General features: G+C 36.7%; 1 protein-coding gene across 4 annotated transcripts in view; it reads left to right on the top strand.

Annotated features, from left to right (window-relative positions):
* The window catches only part of Snx25 (sorting nexin 25), a gene marked incomplete at its 3' end in the record, with an annotated part of 96,018 nt that extends 72,905 nt beyond the window's left edge, over positions 1 to 23,113 (top strand). For 3 of the 4 annotated variants that reach the window (XM_058571182.1, XM_046419041.2, XM_046419039.2), the window contains 5 exon segments: positions 3,357 to 3,427; positions 15,607 to 15,642; positions 17,643 to 17,824; positions 20,908 to 21,039; positions 22,841 to 23,113. In XM_058571182.1, the coding sequence (XP_058427165.1) occupies positions 3,357 to 3,427; positions 15,607 to 15,642; positions 17,643 to 17,824; positions 20,908 to 21,039; positions 22,841 to 23,113 (694 nt within the window). 4 annotated transcript variants of the gene reach the window in all.
* Between the last annotated feature and the right edge of the window lie 277 nt (positions 23,114 to 23,390).

Here is a 23,390-nt window from a genome sequence, read left to right as displayed (position 1 = left end):
AGCTTCAGGCAAGCAACTAAAACTGTTCAGCCATTGCAGGACCCACACATGAGGAGGAGCCCCCAAATAGGGTAGTGGCCAAGGGAAGAAAAAGAAAAGAACTTACTTAAAAATGTTCAAAGGACAGGTCAATTGGGCTTTGAGACTGATGGTTCCTATTAGGATAAATATCTAATTAGGATAATAAGATTTTGAGAAGGTTGGTGGTTAGAAATGAAAATGTAAGGAAACCTATGCAAGAAAGAAGGTAGTTTGAATAGGTTTAGAGAGGGAGGTAGAGAATAAGGGAGAGAGAGAAATTGTTTGGAAAAAGTTAAAGAATGACTTATAATTCTGTCAGTTTAACATAACTGCCTTTAATTTCATCTCCATCTTACCTTGTAGCCCTGGTTCATGTACCCACATAACATATCTGCTATTATAAATGTACATTCCACTTTGTATTTTTAAAATCAGTGTGTCACAACATTTATTTCCATGTAAACTTAATAATTATAAATATTATTGGCTGGGGGATTTATCTTCAATCTGGTATATCCCCAGAGCTTCCTGAAAGCACAGACCATATTGCTGTTGTTCATTGCTGTGTTCAGAACATAGGAAAAGATGAACAAATGTTGACCCCTAGATTATTTCCATGTTTTTCTTTATAGAAATTGCTGTAACAAATGTTTATGATGTGGATTTGTTTTTTGGTTTATTTGTTTGTTTTTAATGGGAATTGTTGTGTGAATGGACATTGGACATTAAGTCTATTTGCAGGACATCCAGATGGCAGTGTACAAGGAGGTGTTCAAAGACGTGTTCTAGAGTTGAATGAAAAGTCAGTGTATTCCAGTAGTAGAACTTTAGTCCTAAGGTTAAATTAAGGACTTTATTCAAGAATGTTGGGCTCTGATAGTTCCAGATTTGTATATGTGCTTCCTTAACTATGTAGTAACTAACATGAAAATTCACATCATGAGCCATTTTTGTGCTTGTCCATAATTGGGAAGAATTTCAGTTCCATTAGTGTCCTGAGCATGAGTGAATCATTTCTTTGAATTGCTCAAAGATAGAGGCGACACTTCCCTTGGGAATTTCTCAATTGGAAGCCACCAATTGAAAACTTCCCAGTTGGTGGTGATGCTCTGCTCAAGGGAGATTCTGTGCAAGCCACAGAATTTATTAGTTCATGGCCTTGAGTTGAAATGCCAGCTCCCTGGAGGTAAAGAGTTATGGGCAGAAGCTGATATGCCCTAAAGGGGCTGTTTTACCCACAAATTAGGTTTTTTTCATCTTGAAGAAGCTTTCTCACAATAAATCCTTTTGATGTTTAAGCCTATATAACGAATGTGCTGAGCTTGCTCTTGGACAGTCTTCCTCCAACAGAGGCAGGCTGAACCACCGAGTTCCACTTTTTCTATTTTTGTGTCTGTTGGCCTGTTTTTTTCAATTCCCTCACTGCCTGGTTCAGGAAACTGAGTAAACATCTTGCAGATAGTGACACATTAGAAAACTTCAGTGCTCAGTAATGTCCTAGCAAGGCTTCAGTTTGGAAAATAGCACCTGGGCATATACTCAGCCCAAAGATATTTTCTGTGTATGGAGTCCTTAAAGAGCTCTCTGTCAGCTGGGATGGCATTGATCATAAGATAAGATGATATACAGTGACTTAAGCAATTCAGGGGTTTATTTTCTTTATGCAGCAATATGTCCTGAGATGGACAGTTTGGGGTTGCTTTGACAGCTCAGTGAAGTCATCAGAGACGTAAACTTCTGTCCTCTGACTTCATTTTCAGCCTGTGGCTTCACTCCTTATCGTTGCTAAAGGATGAAAGTGGCTCTGTGCCTTGTTCCACTGCATCCTTGTTTCACACAGGACAATGAGGAAAGGGCAAGGAAAAAAAGTTGCAAGGGCTTCTCTAGGAAGTCTACACCTTGAGAATGCTTTCCTGGAGTCTGCACCCTGCAACTTCTGCCTTTGTCTCCTCAGGTAGAACTATGTCAGATGGTCATCCCTCATATAGGGAGAAAGTTGGCTTGTTTAGCTGCAACCATTGCTTTCCCTGACTAAAACTGTGATTCAGTTAGTAAGGAAGAAAGGGAAAATGAATGTTGGGTAGGCAACCAGCAGTGTCTGCCAGTCTTCAGGGGACAGACCAACACTATTCCTAACAACTTGCTTTTTGAGGTTGTGAGAATCAGACATCAATATTTATTATACAAGTGAAGAAATAAAAAAGATGTGAATTTGTCAGGAGTTTATGAATAGCTATGCTTTTGATGAATTTGTATTTCTTCTTTAGGTTTTAGTTGAAAAGCCAAAGAATATATGCTCTATTGTGTGGCTAAAAGCCAGCCAAATGTAGCATTAAATCTTAGAATGCTGCACAGTTTGTGTCCAAAGTAAGAATTAATGTTAAACAGCTTAATTAATGTTAAACAGCTTTATTGCAAGCAGATTACAGTCAACATAATTAAGATCTGAGAAACAGGGCAGAAAAGTTTGGTTAGGGAAACCCTAGTAACCATTGACCAGCCCTTAAGAACTAGGTTTATAAAGCCCAAATCAATATGCTCAAAATAGCCATGACTCAGATTGAACTCAGCACTTAAAATGCAAAATTTTGTGTGTTTTTCCTAACTCAGGCCTTCTAAGTCATATGTGCATCTAGCTGGTGCTCTAGTCCAGTGGTTCTCAACTCTCACTCTGCGTTAGAATTACTGAGACAGTTAACATGAAAATACAGGTATCTGAGTCCCCTTGCAGATGTTCTTGACTCTTTTGGTCTGGAATGGTCTTCTAAGTGAGAAATAACAAGAGAGCAAACTGAGGCAGTACCTGTGTACTGGAGAGGGGAGGACAACCTGGAGAAGCATTTAGGAAGGACCATCCAGTAGAACTGTCTTTGTACCAATCAAAATGTTCTTTCTATTTGTACCATCTAATAGGATCTTACAAGATGCATTTGACTATGGAGCAGTTGAAATGTGGCTAGTGTGACTGAGGAATTAAACATTTTATTTACTTGGTTTAAATAGTCACATGTAGCTCATGGGCATCTTGTTGGACAATGCAAATTTAGGAGATTGGAATTGACAGACTTTGATTTCCAAGGAGTACTGAGGAGAGGCAGGAGTTGAGCCTAGCCTCAAGGTTTCTGCCTTCACTGTGGGACAGGTAGTAACACTTAGGGAGAGGAAGAGTGGGGTGCCAGTGCATGACTTTTGTGTCATGATTAGTAAGTGGCGCAGTGCCCAGGGGTAGGACTCACAGCTTCTGTGTTTACTTGTTTAGCATAAATAAAAGTATCTCTGAAGATAGTATTTTCTTCCTAATCAATCTATTCTCTTTCTCTCTCTTTTAAAATCAGGTATCAAATTGTAGTGGAAATAATCCAGGCAACTACAATTAGCAGTTTTCCCCAACTGAAGAGGCACAAGGGTAAGAACATATTTGTTTTCCATTATACATTTTAAAGGTCCTAGGTTTGTCCCATCTTCTTTTGTCAGATATGTGGCAAACATGAATATTTTTCTTTCATCAATTTTTCAAATTGTTAAAAATAACAATATAATATCATTGGAGAAAGTAAATATAATTTCACCCTAACTAAAACCTTAGTTTTTATTTCTGTATCCTAGTAGGAACTTTATTCTCTGTAGTTGTAGATTCTAGAAGGTTAAAATAACTGAGCATTTGGTATTTCTGTTCTGTTTTTAAACTAAACATGATTTATATAATTTTTCTCATATTGTGGTTTAAACTTATTATTCATTAATATTTATGTCTTGAAACATAATCTTGATAGTCATTTAAATAACTCTAGTGAGTGGTATTTCATAATTCACTTAATCTTTTCCTTTAGATTTGGATTGTTAATAGCTTTTTTCTCTTCAGTTTTGTGTTGTTGATTTTATATGTGTGTGTGTGTGTGCTCTATTTTTTTCTCTTTTCACTTTTTTCCTGTTTCTTTCACTTTTGTTTTGTCAATTTTATATATACTCTGTTTTTTTTTTCCCTGTTTGTTTCTCTTCAAATGAAGTAAGGTTTAGACTCAGAAATGATTATGAGGAATAGTTAAGATGTGCTGATGGCTTCCAGCTCCCTTGTAGTTTGCTGGTGCTAGCATATTCCTCTCACATATAGGAAGTTGGAGGACATATTAAAATCTGGGGTGTAAATCAAATCTTGATCTGCTGGGGAGAAGCAAACACTGCTTTCTCCCTGTAGTAGACTTTTCACAAAAATTTCCTGGTTCACTAAAATCTTCCTGTCAGGGTGAGAAAACAAACAAACAAAAAACAGGTAAGAGTTGGACCAGAGACTTTAAAAATGTATGAAATATGATATGTCAAGAACTTTGTAATGTTTTGAACAACTAATAAAAAAAAAAAGGCAAAAAATAAATAAATAAATAAAATATCATGCAGTCTAAAAAAAAAAAAAAAACATGCTTTCTCCCCAGGTTTCTAATTAGCACAGAGAAGCAAAAGGGACATTGGTTTGGGGACTTTTTCTTTCTCCTTGAGTCACTGACTGAAGGTAGTAGTTATGTAAAAAAGGATAGGAAGGTGTTATCAAAAGCTGTCTTTGTCCTCAGTAACCAGGACACAGTTTTGAGAAAAAGGAAAAAGAAGTTTTATTGCTTTGCCAGCAAAAGAGAAACACAAGGGACTCCTGTCCTAGAGGCTGTGATTCTGCCCATCAAGGGTGAATCAAAGGCTACATTCTCTGTCTGGAGCTATAATTCACGTGTTAATTTGGGAGATAGTCATTTCTTAGAGCTTCTGTCTGGTACCATTCACAAGTCTGAATTACTTAATTCCTATGGTTTGTGTGTGTGCTCACGGACAGAGAACTGGGGAAGAAAGGTAATCCTGTTTCCCCCAAGGCTAGGGAACAGGGAGGAAGAGACGTGTCCCTTTTTAAAATAAGTCTCAGTGGCGGAGGATCAAGGGCTATATTCAAAGTAGAAAGTGGACCATTGTTAAAAAGTTACCTGTTACCTGTAGAGGCATTAGTTTTTTATCTTAGCTCAGTAAGGAGGGCTATGCAAATATGTTCACTCTGAGCATTTATGAGCACCTAGTAGATGGTGACATTATGGTAGTAAACAAAAGGAAATTTCTGCGCTTATTGAATCTCTAAACTAGGCTGGGAGGCAATTAGGCGATAAATAAAATGCACATTTCAGGTGATGATGTGTGCCTTGGAGAAAAAAGGTAGGTGTTTGGGGGGGGGTGGGGAAGTGGGGTGGTAGGGAATGCTAGAACTGCTGCAGGGGAATCTGATTTTGCATTCAAATAATGTGATAGGGAAGTCCTCACCCAGATGATGACCCTTGAGCATTGTCCCAGGAGCTTGAAAGCTTCTAGGAAAGGAGGGAGCCTGAAGAGCTGAGTTGGCAGAATACAACAGTCACTAGTATGGCAATATGTAAAAACGTGGATGTGTAACCGATGTGATTCTGCAATCTGTATACAGGGTAAAAATGGGAGTTCATAACCCACTTGAATCAAATGTATGAAATATGATATGTCAAGAACTTTGTGATGTTTTGAACAACCAATAATAAAAAAAAAAGAGCTGAGTTGGAGGAGAAAAGCCAAACTGAGCTCCAAGGCCCAATCAAGAAGGGCCTTACTGCTACTGTGGGGACTTTGGCCTTGACTCTGGATGAGGAAGTATTTGTAGGCTTTTGAGCAAAGGAACATCTGTGAGGATGGTTCTGCTACTCTCCTTATTCTCATTGTTCTTGCAGAGGAAACATTTCACTTTCAGGCATTTTGACAGTATTTTAAAGAGAATACAGAAAGGGATTTATCTTTGCCTCCATTATCTTTTGTTAGTGCTCCTCCTTATTATTATGAGTTGAGTCAGAATAATACCTTTCTTATTTTGTTATTTTAGTTTGGTCAGTCTGCTGACAAAGCCCTACATAGTGAGTGGCTTTAATTACAGAAATTCATGTTCTCATGGTTCTGGAGACTAGAAGTCTGAGATTAAGGTATTAGTTCCTTCTGAGGACCAGGAGTGAAGGATAGGTTCCAGACCTTTCTCCATGACTTCTACAGTACTTTCCCTTTTTCATGGTGTTAGTTACATTTAACTGTGATCCAAAAAATATTAAATGGGAACTTCCAGAAATAAACAATTTATAAGTTTTAAATTGTACACTGTTCTAAGTAGCTCAATGAAACCTCAAACCATTGTTTCATCCTACCTAGGATGTACTTTGTATCCACACTGTGTATGCTACCCCACCCATTAGTCACTTAGTAGACATCTTATCAGATTGACTATGTATGTGTTCCAGTAACCCATATTTAACTTAATAATGTCCCCAAATTCAAGAGTAGTGATGCTGATACCGGCAGTTTTATTATAGTATATCCTTACAGTTGGTCTATTTTATTATTGTCATTGTTAATATCTGCCTAGTTTATAAATTAAACTTTATCAAGTTATATATGCATAGGAAAAGCAGAGTACGTATGTATGTACATATAAATCATATATTACATTAAATATATTTATAAACCATATATCATAATTATATAGTATATAATTATATAATATATAACATTATAATTATATAACCTATTATATAATTATTACAATTATTGAATATTTTATTATGTAATAATATATCATTATATAATTATATATATATATATATATAATTAAAGGTTGGGTGCTATCTGAGGTCCCAGGCATCCACTGGGGTTCTTGGAATGCATTTGTCTTGCAAAAATGGAGACTGCTGTAGATGGCCATCTTTTTCAAGTATCTTCACATTGTCTGTTCTTTGTTTCTAAGTTTCCTATGATTACAAGGACACCTGTACTATTGGATTAGATCCCACTGTAACAACACATGATCTTATCTTAATTCATAAACAACAAATAAAGTAAATTGGACTTTAAAACTTAAAAATTTATGTATGTCAAGGGACAGTATCAAGAAAGTAAAAAGACAATTCAGAGAATGAGAAAAATATTTGCAAATCATGTATCTGATAGGTGGCTTATGTCAAGAATATGGAAAGAACTCTTGTTACTCAATAATCAAAAGACAAATAACCCAAGTTGAAAATGGAGAAAGAATTTATAGACATTTCTACAAAGATATTCAAATGTTCAGTAAGCAAATGAAAGCCTGCTCAACATCATTATACATTAGGGAAATGTAAATCAAAACTAACATGAGATATCATTTCATATCTAATAGGGGCAACTAAAATAGTTAATAATATACTGATGAAGTATGAAGAAATTAGAACCCTTATTCATTCTCATTAGAAATTGGAAATGGAAAACAGTTGGCAGTTTCTCAAAATTTTAGGCATAGAATGACCATATGAACTAGCATTTATATTCCTAGGTAGAGCAAAGCTGGGGTGGGGTGGGGTGGGTGGTGCTGCAAACTTACTTGGTCCCCTAATAGTACTTCATTTAGGGATCAGTGAGTCACCTTTACTCTTTCTAGAGTAAAGGTGATCAACTAACTCATCTTTTCTGTGAGCAAGAAAATTACACGATGTGTAAGGGGGAAAGATTCCTACAGAAGACTTATAAATATAGGATTGGAGATGTAGCTCAGTGGTAGAGTACTTACCTAGAGTGCATTGAAAGAAAAGCAAGAACTTGGGAGACGAGCGAGCAATAAATGAAAGACAGAGACCAGGCAGAGATACACACTGAGAGTTTGTCAGAGCTGACAAATAAAGGCACATCCTTCCCTAGAAGAGAGAGGCAGGACAGGCTTGAATTTTGGGGCTTTTATGGGCCAAGCTCAGGGATCAGAGCCTGCGGGTCCTAATGCAGGAGGCTGAAGGGTGGGGTTGGTATGAGGGAGTGGTGAGCCTTTTCTGAAAAGGCCCTTGGACAGGAAAATGGCGGCTGTCACTTAAGATAGCCACCCAGATGCTAAGCAAGGACCTTACATGCATGAGGCCCAGAGTTCAATTCCCAGTACTGAAACTTTAAAAGAGAAAACTTATGAATACTAAACAATTTTAAATAATGAGTCTTAGAAATTATATTTTGCACACAAAATTTTCTTGCTTCTGACTGTATTCAAATCTGGGTCCCAGTGTATTATTGACTGACACCTGAATTTTACCCCCTAGAGTTAGGGTTAGTTGCTTATTGGTCATGGAATTTGGGAAGTCAAGCTAATTTCAATGAATTTTTTTTCAATCTTCATCTTCGTGACTTTTGGCAGCATTTGACATTGTTGACTAGTTCTTTTCACTTACCCTATTTAATATATATTTTCATGCTGAAATCATAGTGATTTTTAAAAAAATCAAGGTCCTACTTACTCTGGCCTGTGTCCTTATACTAATTTCCACTTCCTGCCATCCCCCCACCCCACTCCCACACTTCAGCTACATGAATTATTCTTGTTCCTAAGCTCACATTGATTCCTCCTGTCTCAATAGTTTTTGCATGCTCTCTTTCTTCTTGAAATGCTACCTTTCTCTCAGTCTCTTTCTGCCTGGGTAACTCCTACTTATCCTTTGTATTTAATATCTAAAATCTCTTTCTCCTCTGATTACAACCCTACCTCCCCTGATTGCAGGTAGAAGAGAGCACTCTTGAGTTCTCTTAGGATATCTCATGTCAGTAGAGAATTACTCTGAAGGATAGCTTAATCACTACAAGTGGGTTTTCAGTTATTTGGAAAACATTTTCCGAGTGCCTTTGTGGATTAGGTACAGCAGTGCAATGAATAAAACTCTCTCCGACTTAAAGGAGCTCATAGTCTTATGAGGAGACTGGTAGACACATACAACAGGATGATGTTGTTTGATAAATGCAGGGAAAATTGCTTGTTCAGGATACATAATGGCACAGAAATGTAGAGTGGTCAACCTTATCTGGAATACAGGCCAAGAGTAACACTGGGTTGAGTCCTAAAGTTTGAATGGCTTTCATTCCAATTTGGATTTGTCTCATAGATACGGGTAGATAGTACCCCATGAAAAAGTGAGTTAGGAAATAACCTCATATAAGGTAAGAGGCAGGATAAGTAAACAGGGGCCTATTGCAAAGGGTCCTGAAACTAAACTTAGAAGTTTAGACTTGTATCTGTAGAGCAGTGGTTCCATATGTGTCAGACTCATTTGGAGGGTTTGCTTAAAAGCAGATTCCTCAGCCATTTTCCATAGTTTCTGATTGTGCTGATCTATGTGGGCCTGAGGGGTTTGCACTGCTCCCAGGCTCCCTGGTGAGGCTGATGCTGCTTATCCAGGAACCACACTTTGAAAACCATTAGTGCAAATGACACAGAACCATTGTTGTATTTATATTTGCATTTAGTGCGCAACTTTATAGCTTTATATTTACAACTAGACAGAAGGTCAGAGCGGTTCCAAAATAGTCTGTTAAAATAAGCTACCTAATAAGCTACCCAAGTGTAGGAATTCTAGTACTAGTGAGACATATAAAGTTTCACCTATAGTTTAATGCAAATAAGCCCACCATAGCAGCTGCCTTGTTTAAAGCTTTCTACTGTGCTGTTCTGAATCCTGTAGTGTTATCAAGAATAGTTAAGGCAATTCAAGAGTAACACTCATTCAGCTGACTAAAGCCAAGGACATGAAGTTGATTTGAGTATGCCGGAAATCTCTGTAGTACATACTTAAGAGTGATAGATTCAATATAGACTCGAAGGTTTTTGCCTTTTTATTCATTTGGTAAAATTGATAAAATACTGTCTTATCCAAGTATAACTAAATGGTTATAGAATTGATCAAGTAGAACTTAGAAAACAATAGACTATATGGAATACGTATATACACATGTGTAAACACACATACACTGTTATTTTCTGTAATAATTCCATTAGGAATTATTTTTAAATCATATTATATGGTTTCATTATCCAGTCTAGAGTTTAAAGGTGTCACTGCCTGAGAGAAGGGAGCTAACCTGTGGGTTCTAGTAGATTTTCAGGGTCTTCTCTAATGCTTTGATATTATTGAATTTTTTAGCATTTCAATGTAGTAATTCAAGCAGTTGCTAATTTATAAATGACCTAAACTTACAAGATCTGCTGTGATTTGAGTATTTATGTCTTCTAAATACTCAATGTTGAAACCTGATCACCATCTGCAATCTGTGTATGGGGTGAAGGTGGGAGTTCATAACCCACTTGAATCAAAGTGTGGAATATGATATGTCAAGAAATTTGTAATGTTTTGAACAACCCACAATAAAAAATTATAAAAAAAAAAAAAAAGAAACCTGATCACCAAGGTGATGGTATTTGAAGATGGTATTTGAAGATGGAGTCTTTGAAGGGGAATTAGTACCCTTACAAGCCTGAGAGCGTTGCCATGTCCCTTGCACCATGTGAAAACATGTCAAGAAGACACCACCTCTAATGACAATTAATTTTGGATTTTACAGCTTCCAGAATGACAAATTTCTGTTGTTTTTCAATATATCTGTTTATGGTGTTTTTTAATGGAGGCATGAATGGATTAAGATGAGACCATGGGCTATTTCCCTGCTATTGTGATAGGGACTCTTGCTGTGGTTTCTCTCTGCCCAGTCCTCACACTGTGAGTACAACAGCTTCTCAGCCTGTATGTCACTACCTAGCTCCCCTCTCTTCTCTTCCTTAAAACACTAAGGGCTCAGGTACTTCCATTACATTCATTATAGTCTATGATTTTTTTATAGTCAACTCTACTCCTACTCTCTCCCCCTAGAAAACTATAATCCTCACATTTTCTAGCACCTACATTTTATAAAACAAAGATCAAGTCCAGATATGTTAAACAATTTACCTCCTTCGAACATAGAACTAGTTAGTCACACACCTAATTCAGAACTTTAACTCAGGTCTCCTGAGTTAAAGTCCTGGACTCTTTCCACTGCACTACTCATTTCCATGGGTAGATGTTATGAGAGTCACGCCCAACACTTAAAAATGATATAGATCCGATCTGTGTTTCAAGGGTGTCTATCAAATCCATTCACCTCACAGTACTAATTTGAATAAGGGGTTCTGAATGTAATGTGTGAATTTAATTGATATGATATAATTACCTGTTAAATGTAAATGTATTTCAGGGCCTTAAACCAAAGGAAATGTGAGAAGTCCCAGCACTTGAGACATCAGAGGAAGGAAGTAGAAGGCAGGCTGCAGGCGTACTCTGACTAGACCACTCAAGATCTGTGAGGTCTCTGTAGTCTTTTCCCCTGTCAAGTGAGAGGTTCCACCATCAACTCCTGATGATTTCTGCTTATTTCTCAAGTATGCTCTCCATAGAGTAGAGTGACACTTTAGACTGGAATTCCAGGTGTTTGATGTAATAAGGTACCCCCCCCCCACCTTTTTTTAAAGCACATACTAGCCTCAAATTGAAAAGCAAGGTCAATATTTTTTGAGTTTCTGGGGAGTTTTGAGATGATTTTCAGATAATTTTGAAGAAGTTTGTTACAGTAAAACTATTGAGAATTGTTGCCAGCTTCCTGTTAGGAAATCAAGTACCATTAACTCATTTTGAAACTTGACTAAATCCCTTTGAGAACACATACCTGTTATGGGGTGTCTCTCTAGAACTCCTGTATTAAAGATAAAATGATTAGATTATGAAATTAGTTCATCCATCCTAGTTTGAATAGACTGTCTGGGTGGTAACTATAGACAGCTGGGGCATGGCTTGAGATGGGTCACTGGAGGTATGCCCTAGAAGGGTGCATAGTCCCTGTGGCCCCATCCCTTTTCTTTCTCTCCCTGCTTCCTGAATGCCATGAATGGAGTTACATTCCTTCACCCCACCCTTCCACCATGATGTTCTTTTGCCTCACCTTGGCCCTACAGCAATGGAGTCAGCCCATCATGAACTAAATCTCTGAAACTGTGAACCCAAAATGAACTTCTCTAAGTTGTTCTTGTTGGTTATTTTGGTCATAGTGACAAAAAGCTGACTAATAAATCTTCCATCAAGAGGATTTGGTAAAACTTCTACTTAAATGTACAGGAAGATTCAAAGGCTGTTTGGTCTGTTAGAATGCATATGGGTTAAGGAATGTAGCCCAGCATTTCTTATTGAGGAAGTCCCTGTTCCTTTCCTTGATTGCCTGGGGACTGTGAGAAAATGTGTGGATTCTGCAGAGAAGGAAAGAGGACCTGTGTTGAGTAGTCAGGGGTAGGGGAGGCATATGCAGCCTTGTCCTCTGTGTGGTCACAGAAGTTGTGCTCTCTATTAGTATTTCTTGCTGGGACCTGGTAGGGGTTGGGGTGAGTTTTGCTCCCATTTAACAGTGTCTGGAGTCATTTTGGGTGGTCATCTCTGGGAGAAGGGATGCTACTGGCATCTAGTGGTGGAGGCCAGGGATGCTCCTTAATATTCTTCAGTATACAGTACAGCCCTCCACAATAATTACCGGGCCTCAAATACCCACAAGATTGAGAAACCCTGCGGTGAGTTCTCTTTTAAACTCTTCAATCTGCTGAGAATGCTATTATTAATATGCTTGGGAATACTATGACAGAAGAATAATTTTCTCTTGACTTTTTTTATACCTGAAAAATGTAGAGGTGCCCTTTTCATCCAGTTATAATCATGTTGTTAATAGAGTCATCAGTTTGTACTGTAAGTTACTTTACTCTCTGTTGCCTCATGAGAAATAGCACCTAACAGTTGTCCTTTGGTATTTTATTCAAGGCACTTCACTTACTTAACAAAGAACCATAAATCTTCATAGGCAGAAGATTTATAGCAAAAAGCATTTCTAAGATGTTGTTCATAAGTCTGATGTAGTGTCATGGCCAGAACAGTTCACCTAATGTCTAATATAATTGTCTTTTTCAGCACATTAACCATTTGTTTTTGCTGTGTTCTCAATAGAATCTAGACTATCTAGGAGGGGGAAAAGTAAAACTATTTAATTAATTGCTTTAGAATATTGTATCACTTGATTTCATCTTGGCACCAATTTAAAGAGCTGCCATCCGGTACTTCACTGGCCACTGTTTGTCATCTTTGCCTTCTTTTTCTAAGCTAGATTAAATGTTGTGTGATTAGCCCACTTTTAACAATGCACAGCGTTACTACTTTAGACTGCACAGAAACAGCCATATGAATCTGGCTTGAGCTGGGTCACAGCATGTTGTCGCACACCCGCTTGCCTATACTTTTCTTGACATGAATATTTCTTGGATGAATGGTTTCAGGGCCACAAAGGAGCGTATTCATCCGTGTTGCTGGATTTACAAGGATTTTTGCACACCAGAAGCATGGGCTGCATGAGCTCCATGTTAGTCACTTTAGCTCTGATCGTAGCATTAGTTTTCTGAGGCAAAAATAAACAGAAGTGTCTAAGCAACAAGCTGCTACTGCATTTGTTAGCAACAAGCTTTATGATCAGACAATGGCTTTGTATCACCCTTTAACAAACAGAGAGCATTCACGTGAGCAGGCTACGTTGAAGCCGAACACGAGAATATTCTTCTCAGCCTTGCAGCTGGGTTTTAAGAGAAGGTTTATTCTCTTTCATTCTTCCTTCTCTTTGGAATTTGCTTCTAGTTTTTGTTCTTTAGAATGGCTTTCAAGCTTTCGAGGGAGAAAAAGAATGTGGTAGTTGATAAATGTGTGCCATTTTCCTCCTAGACACGGCTCTCTTTGTATTAGCATGTTTTAACCCCAAATTAAGATTAAGTTTTAGGTTTGTTTTCTGAAAGGCAACATTTGCCCCTGAATTTCAGGGTAGTCTAAATGTGGCATAAAATTTAAAGTTTAACTATAGGTTTAAAAAGTAAATATTTTTCTGAAAATGCATCCTCTAAACATACATTTCTTTAGGTATATCCACAAAGCATCTTAGCTTGCAATAGACTAGTTTGGAGCCAACTATATTTACCTTTATCCTCACATAAAGGGGACTCTGAAATAGTAATTTTCCTATGTTGAGATAAATGCTGAGTTTATCTCAACATAGGAAATAGCCAAACATAGGACAAGTTCAGAAACCATTATTGTAGTCCAATGAAAATACCTCCCTTGCACACATATGGAAAAATTCCATAATATCTGAAAGATCATCTTGAATGCCATAATCTATTGACCTGAAGTCTGTCTGTGATCCTTTGTGATAAGTACTGGAAAAGCTGATTCTGACAGATAAACATGTTTTATGATGTTTAAGTTTTTCTAATGACTGCTAAACTTGAGGAGGTCCTATTTTGTGCATTGGAAAATAGTGACTACTAAGTGGGATATGAGAGAGGTCATGATCATCCTCAGAATTTGAGGTCTCCAGTGTAAAAACATTTTGGATTGCACTCTGAGGGAAACCAAGAAATTCAATGCAGAACTTTGTCTTTTATTATTAGTAGCTCCAAATCTCCAAGTATATATATATTATGACTCATCTCCAGAGAGCCTGATCTGGACTGCCTACATAGGTAGTTACCATATCTAAGGAGGATATTTATATTTATCTAGTGGGGTTTTTTTTAGGCCCTAAACATTACTAACAATCTCACTGAGTTTCTGAGGTAGGCATGCTCTTCTGCTCTCCCATCCCTCACCCTTTCACCCACCTCACTCTATGAAGATAACCTCACTCACTTGGAGAAAACAAAATCCTTGCAAAAGGAACTGTTTCAGCTTACAGCCACCCGTCTCCAAATTTCTTGTATCTTACATAGATTTGGTCTGCCTCCACATTACTATCATGGATAAGGTGGCACTTTTCAAAAGCTAATCTAATTTCTAGATTCCATTCCCTATCTATGGCCCCTTTTTACTTTCAACTGGTTCCTTCTCATTAGCATTAAAACCAGCTCACTTGTCTCCCACTTTAAACAAACAAAAAATACTTTCCTTTACCCCAACCCAGCCTTCAGGTCGTACTTGCAAAGGCGGTCCATTCCCCATAAGGTAAGACTCAATGTTCAGTCATTTAAAATTAATTTTGTAGAGGCTGGGTATGGTGGTACACACTTGTAATCCTAGCTTCTAGCAAGTGTGAGACCAGGTTTGGCAGTTTAGCAAGACCCTGTCTCAAAATAAAACATAAAAAGGGTGGGGATGTAAATTAGTTGTAAAGTGCCCCAGTGTTCACACTCAGTATAATTAGTTATTTAATTTTGTAGGGTTGTTCTGTTTTGTTTAAGTTATATAATATTAACCTAAGGAAGAAAACCACATAGTTGTTTTTAAGTTAAGTTTTTAAAAATTCTTGCACAAGGCCACATAACTTGTAAATAACAGAGTCAGAATTTGACTCTTAACTCTAATTGCCAATCATACTGAAATTTTTCCACTGGATTTGGCGTGAGGTCGCTAGTGATCTTAGCAAAAATGTATTGTCAGTGGGTGGGGGATAGAGGAGCCATATGAGATTAGTTTAAAAAATAGGAGTTAAGAATTCTTCACCCTGAGCCCAGGATGGTGGCACATGCCTGTAATCCCAGCAACTTGGGAGGCTGAGGCAGGCGGATTGCAAGTTCAAGGCCCTAAGCAACTTAGTGAGACCCTGTCTCAAAATAAAAAAAAGAGCCGGGGATGTAACTCAGTGGTAAATCACCCCTGGGTCCATTCCCTAGTACAAAAAAATTAAATAAATACTTTACCCTGTTTCTCTTCTTCACAGCCACAGTTCTAGAAAGAGCACAATGCCTGATACATAGTAAGTACTCAGCAAAATGTTAGCTATATTGTTATTGGCCTCTCAGTAAAATTTGACATATTTCATTCATCCACTCAGCAACTGTTTTATTTGAGTTCCTATTGGGAACTATTGGCACTTTTGGCACTGTTATAAGTGCTGGAGATACAGCAGTGTATAAACAGATAAAGTGCCTTCTTTTACACAGATGTACATGTAACCTGGCTTTTCAGCTTGTCTTCTCTTTTACCACTGAATGTACGGTTTATTTAGATTATATCCTGGGATCATTTTGTTTCTTCCTGGGTTGTTTAACCTACTCCCAAGATGTCAGTAACCATCGAAGAGCTGAACAATTGTGAACCCTAGACCTATTAGATAGATCAAAAGCCCTCAACCCAATTTTTCCTGTTCTAGTTATCATTTGTTGTATAATACACCACCCTAAAATACAGTTTCTTAAACAGCAGTCATTCATCTTGCTCATGCATCTGCACTTGGGCAGAGGCTGGGAAGAATGACTTCTGTGCTTCACATGGCATCAACGGGATTAAGACAATTTGCTTTCCAGGTAGTGTACTCCACATGATACCAAGTGAGTGCAGGATTTTGGCCAAGGTCTTGACCAGAGCTATGATCTAGGAAGCCTTGGTTCCTCTCCATGTAAATCTCTCCATTATCTGATTGTTCAGTTTTCTTCTGTTTGGAAGCCTTGGGGCAGGTGGATGATGTTCATGGTGGCTCACAGCTCCAAATCAGTAGCTTTAGACAAACTAGTCTTGGAATTTACAGTATTGCTTCTGCCATAATCATAAGCCCATTCAAATTCAAGAAAGGAAACATATTCTCCTTCTTAGAGGGAGATTATCAGAAATGACATTGTAAAAAGAAAGTGAGACCGAAGATATTGTAGCTATCTTTGGGAAGTCTCTATCACATTGTCCAAAGTTGAATTAATAATTTTCTACATGCCTGATTTTTCTCCATTGTTCCCAGATCCATAATTGGCTCCACCACCAGCGTGACTGCTTATGTTAGAAACCTAGAAGCCATAACTAACACCTCTTTACCTCCTTTCTTTTCATTCCTCCGGAACCTATCTTCTACCTGTCCAGTGGATCACTGGATCTGTCATTCTCAAAATTTCCAGACCTTTCTGCTGCCACTGGCATGAACCTAATTTAGGCCATCACTTTGTCCCTCTGCAGTTTTGCTACAATGGTTTCCCAACTAGAACTTTCTCTTTTTTCCTCCTGCTTCCTTTGTTATCTTTTAAAATATAAATCCATTCATGGCATATCCCTGCTGAAAATCCACTAAAAGCTTCACTTTGGGGCTAACGAATAAAGTTCTTTCTCTGGCCCCAAAATATTTGCATCTTCTGGCTTGTACCTATTTCCAGTTCATTTTGGATCTCCCTTCCCTTTTGCATCTGCTATACAATAGGGTCTTGAAGTTTTTTTCTCTTTAGGGTTCTCATTTAACCCTTGCTGTTCTTCTTGACTGCCACACTGTATTCATATTCATGTTTGAATGTGATTTATTTAAGGAAACCTGGGTTAGAATTCTCTTTTAAACAGTTCAGTGGTATCTGCTCATCTTTTTATAACCCACATTATACTTTTAATTGCTTGTATCATCTTTGGTTTTCTTCCTGCATAAACTCTATGTGGTCCAACAATTGGTCCTGAATCTCAAAAGCCAAAACAGTGCCTAACAGATACAGCATTCAATACAGACCTACAAATGAATATGTATGTATACACATCCATATCAAGATATTAAATATACATACAGTGATTTGTGAACTTTTACATACAGAGGTTTAATAAAAAATTTTTACATTTGGGTAAATTTGTCAGTGATATATTCAGAAACTACTGTTATTTGGGCATATAGATGTATTTATCATGAATCTATTCTATTACTTAATTTTGCTATTTTTCAAAATATAGAGTTGTTGTGTTCCCTCTTTTATACCTTGTCCTCTGACTGGGTTCTATTCATCACTTATATTCAAGGTAAGGAATCTGCTGCAATGAAAGCTGATCTCCTGAGGGCCAGGAATATGAAAAGGTACATTAACCAACTGACTGTGGCAAAGAAGCAGTGTGAAAAGAGAATCAGAATTCTGGGAGGTCCTGCCTATGACCAGCAAGAGGATGGGGCCTTGGATGAGGGGGAAGGGCCTCAAAACCAGAAGGTAGAACTTTTTAGTTTCTTACTTTGACCTTATAATTTTATTATAAACAATGATGTAACCACATATATAGTCTTTTAGCTTTTTAGTATTTCACTTAAGACATGTGTTCCATAATTACAGACTCACATACTTGTTTTTATGAGTAAAAGAACCCTGTTACTTGGTGTCCTTGACCTCTATCAACAGTAGAATGTAGGCATGGCAAGGGTGTGCATGTGTGCATATGTGCCATTGCATCTTTTCCCCTTGTTTTCCCCCAGTTTCAGAGAAGCATGTTTTTATTTGTAGGTTTCCAATCAAGTCGCTCACTCAGTTGGTTGAAATAACCACCTGTGAAGTAGAAAGCATCTTAAGCATTATTTTGCTTACTCCTTGCCACATGCTATGAAATTTGTACTCAATATCTTCATTTTCAAAAAAATAAAATGCTATATTTAAGTAACCTACCTAAGAACACATAGATAGAATGAGGCAGAATTAGATTAAAAACACAGATGTGATTGATTCACAAGTCTTAAGTGCTTTCTCTCTAAACCATAATGCCAATGACTTTTTGTATTACAAAACTCTGGATTGTGTTGCTACCAAGTCTTTAAATCACAGAGCCTAGGAACATGATGTAGCCCTACTTTAGTGTCTTATCCTAACTCTAAAGGACCAAGTTTGTCTTACAAGACCTGGAGCATGCTGGGATGGAAGGAAACCGTCAGTATACCCTGAGGAGTTTGGCTGTACCATCTGAGACCGGGACTGAAAGGCAAATGCCAAGATCCTTTTTTGTAAGCTATTGTTTAGTCACAAAGAAGCCAGCATCTATAAGCTTCTAACCTTCACCTGTTCTGATTTCTTGATCTTTCTTGCTCTTCTTCGACTTGGATCAGTTACTTACTTGTCTGTCACATTCCCCTGCATCCCTATTCTAGTGATGTGCTTTGTACTTTTTCACTTGTTCCTGGACTAGTCTCCATTGGAGCCTGTTCAGGCAGGTTTCTGTCCCAGAATTCTGCAGTATCTTATACACATGGCACAAGTTCAGCTCCAAGGGACCCTTGTTTTATAGAGGAGTGCCCTGCCTATGAGAGATCTGTTAATTTTGCTATTGGCAATGGAAACTTTCTGAGATTTTGGATTTTGATCCAAAGTGAAAACTTCACATTTTGGTGAATGTAAGAGTAATTTGGTAGGCTGAATATTCTCCTTCTTCTTTCTTTCCCTCAGCTTTTGGTCTCCTAAATAAATATCTAGCCCCATTTGTCATAGATGAAGTCTTAATTTATGTCCTATTCATTCTTCATTAATCCATTCATTTAATTAACATTAATGAAGGCCCACAGTCTCTCAGGCATAGTGCTAAATACTAGGATACAAAATGAGTAAGATAGAATCCCTGTTCTCAAAGAAGCTAAAGTAGGCCGGGTGTGGGGGCACATGCCTGTAAACCCAGCAGCTGGGGAGGCTGAGACAGGAGGATCGCAAGTTCAAAGCCAGCTACAGCAAAAGCAGGGCTCTAAGCAACTCAGTGAGACCCTATCTCTAAATAAAACACAAAACAGGGCTGGGGATGTGGCTCAGTGGTTGAGTGCCCCAGAATTCAATCCCTGGTACCAAAAAATAAGTAAATTAATAAAAAAGTCCAAAGTAATTATAAAACAAAATGAAAGTAATCTAGTAGAGAGAGTAGAAAATATTTGGGGTTTAGAAATTAGTGACAATACATATCTAACCTTTTCTAAAGAAAAGCCAACTTTCACATCAGTTTATTCATTTCATCCAAGTCCAGTCCAAAACGAATAATACTGAATGTAGTCTAGGACTCTGTATTTGAGTCTAAAAAGGTCCCCTGGCTTCATCTGTTGCTGGAGTTGTTAACCCCATCTTCTCTCTTCTGTAGCTAAAGTTGATGTGAGTTACTTTAAGCCTCTTTATAGTAGAGTTAGAATTTGTGCTTCAGAATTCTCTACTGGTAGGATTTACACAAAGTAAAGATATCTGTTGTGATGTCACAAAATTAGTAAACTGACTAAATACTAATGCCTTGAAATATATATGGAAACTGATTACTAATGGTCTGTACAAAATGAATGGCCATCTCCTTTAGTTAGGTACCAGAAGTTGTTAGAAAATGCCTTTCTCTTTCTACCCGAAAAGCATATTAAGCAAGGGCTCATTGTTGGATAGAAGAGTTGAATGTACATTGACTTTAGAAATATCTTACTGGTAATAGTTGAGAAATTTGCCAACTGCCATGATGTTAATTTTAAGAATCTCAATATATGAGTTTTTACTTAACTTAAAATTTTTGAGTTCCACTTATTAGATATAAATTTTTACCACTAATTCAGGCTAAGGTTATGGCTAAATTAATCATTTCACCTAATTGAGTTTTATACATTGTTATGGAGGTCATCTGTTTTCTCACATTAGAGCCATCCATATTCAAGGTTGTTCTTTCCGTGTCTTCAGGTAGATTCCTTTTTCTGTTTCTGCGAATATACAGAATAGTAAACAAAGGAGTAGTAGAATTGAGTTTGGTATATTCAACAATGGAATTTTAGGGACCAATTAAAATGATGCTTACAAAAGATTTTTTAATGAGTGTGGTATTGTAAACAAAAAGTCAGTATATAAAATCACTTGTGTATTCCTCAGCTGTATAAAAATATGATGGAAAACAAAATTCTAAACCTTTAGACTCCAGCTTTTTGGTCTTTTTATACATTCTCTTCAATTTTTTCTATCACTGGCAACTATTGAGTTTTAGGCATAGAATATACTTTCTGTAGGGATTTTTATCTGTTTCTAGAACTGTACCTGATATCAAGTAGATGTCAAGTAAATCTTTGTTGAGTGAGTGAATGATTAATAGAAAATTGTATCTCTTGAATATATGCATTTTGAATATTCAGCAAGTTTTATTCCTTTTAAAATTTAGGAAGATGGTAGATGAGATATTTCAGTTTACGTTGGCTATGACCTTAAAAGTGCATTCTTCCCTAAATGTAGAAGTTAATCTGTTCGAAGTTAAAGCAAACTGGCATTTAAAATTTGATTTTAAAAATATTTTTCTTAAATTTCTATTATAGATTCTTCAGTTTGAAGAGATCTTGACCAATCCTTTGTACCGAGAGCACTTTCGATTATACATGGAAAGGATAGACAAAAGAGCTCTGATTAGTTTTTGGGAGTCTGTGGAACATTTAAAGAGTGCAAACAAGGTAGTATATATAGGCTCAAGGGATTTTTAATTCCTAGCTGATGAAAATTGCATGTTAGGCATGTTGTCTCTTTTCTCAACACAGCTGTAAGTATACATTAAAAGAATATTTTAAACTAAATATAATGTCATTATATCTCAGCCTGTTTTGACAAATAAAATTATATTTTGGAATGTGTAGTCATGGGGAAAAGAGATTCATAAGTGTCCTAAGAGATTAAATTGCTATTTAATAAATTTGGTCTTGTTCACCTCAGTCTCATAACCTTGCCATTTATTATAGCATAATACTCATTTTTCCTTTTTGTTCATTTTTATTCTTCACTTTATAATATGTATTTTTTCACAACTCTTCTTTAATTTCATTTAAAATTTGATTGAATAAACAAACATAAAGTACATTTGCGGTTATGTATGCCTCTGTCAATGAAGAAGCCAATGGTTAAACAGTGTTCTTTGTACTTGCAGGTTCTGAATAGATAATAAAAATTAGCTGGGCAAGGGGATATAGTCCTGGCTACTCAGGAGGCTGAGGTGGGAGAATAGCTTTAGTAATTGAGGCCAGCCTGGGCAACATAGCAAGACCCTATCTCAAAAAAAGAGAAAGAATAAATGTCTATACATTTTTAGTGTATATGTATGCATATGTCTACATACATAGATAGCAATATGTTTATATACATGAAATATCAGTGTATAACATTTCCAGAGGTTTATTAATAGAAGCACAGAGAGCATTCTTGTGTATTGAATTGCTCATTTGCTTATGAATTTTGCTAGAACAGAATGCTAATTTAAAATACATTATAAATCACAAACTGCCTTGGTTAAGGAACTAAATACAGACTTACAGTATTTTTAAATTTTTGTCTTAGGAATATTTCTCATTGTTAAGTTACAAACCACAAATTACCTCATTTTACCCATTATTGTATTTGGCAACTTCATTGCTTTTTTTAATCAACACCTTTAGCTCCTCTCAAAAGAATACAGTAAAGAACAATCTAAAGAGTTTTCTTAAACAACTGACTATGTTTTCAAAATTCTCAAGAAATAAGAGCATACAGTTTCCTCAAAATAGCCACATTTTCACCTAGCAGCTCATTACTATATGTATTTTATTTTCACTACTGTTGAGAACTTTACATACCATTCCTAGAGTTAATAAAGTATCTCTAGAAGAAGTGTAAATATTATGTCAATCAAAAGAGATGTTGGCATTTCTGAAGTAGGCCAGTGGTGACCCAAGTGTACTGTGTAAGACTAAGCTGATCAATATAAGGTTGATGACAATGTAATTATGCTGCATTAACATTTTGAAGAATATCTGTCTTCTTTTTTCAAAATGTACAACTACGATATTGATATATTTCTGGGATAAAAATTACTTATATTAGTGGGTGAGGACTTACAAGTATTCATTTTGATAAAAAGTCAGATGAATTTTCATCAATAATTTGTATCCCTATGGAATTGAGATTTATGGAAAGCTATCCATTGCAGAAAAAGAATTTCTAATTCTTGTGTTTCCTCCATTTCTGGCTTTTAAAAGAAATTACAGATGTTAATTGTTTGACATAAGGTGCTTATTTTAAGAAACCAGTAATTTTTTCAGGGCCTAACACTTATCCCTTAACTCTGAACATGGACACAGAAGTCTAAGCTCTGCAATGGTAACAGTATCAGGATACATCCCAAATATCTTCCTTCCAGCCTTAAAATGCAAACAATTCAGTGGAAAGTAATTTCTCTCAGAGATGATATTACTTACCCTTCTTGTTCTTCAACTCTTGTCTTTTCAGAATGAAATTCCACAATTAGTTGGTGAAATTTATCAGAATTTCTTTGTGGAAAGCAAAGACATATCTGTAGAAAAATCACTTTACAAAGAAATCCAGCAATGTCTTGTAGGAAATAAAGGTATTGAGGTGTTCTACAAAATCCAGGGAGATGTATATGAGACCTTAAAGGATAGATATTACCCTTCATTTATTGTCAGCGATTTGTATGAGAAATTGATGATAAAAGAGGAAGAAAAACATGTCTCAAAATTGATTTCCAACAAAGATGATATGGTGAGTCAAATTTAATTTTTGACTTCTTTTTCAGTGAATAAGCTTTAAATATTATTTCAGTGAATAAGCTTTAAATATTATTATATTTTGGGCACATATTAGAGGAGCTAAATTTGATGTACACTTCCATGTTTTAATATATAGGCTTTTAAGTAGAATAAGAAGTTCAATTAACTCGTTGCTTCTGATCTTGTACAATTCTTTCTTCCCTTTTCTGCTCTTCCAACCAATTTGCTGCCACTTATGAGTACTAAGTCAAAACCTTTGCCTGCCTTAG

This window comes from Marmota monax, unplaced genomic scaffold (genome assembly GCF_021218885.2).
Source record: "Marmota monax isolate L192 unplaced genomic scaffold, Marmota_monax_Labrador192_F-V1.1 WCK01_AAM20220418_F8-fsc00113, whole genome shotgun sequence".
NCBI classification, from domain to species: Eukaryota; Metazoa; Chordata; class Mammalia; order Rodentia; family Sciuridae; genus Marmota; species Marmota monax.
Note: the sequence above shows the minus strand (reverse complement) of the source record. Positions and strands in the feature narration are given on the sequence as shown.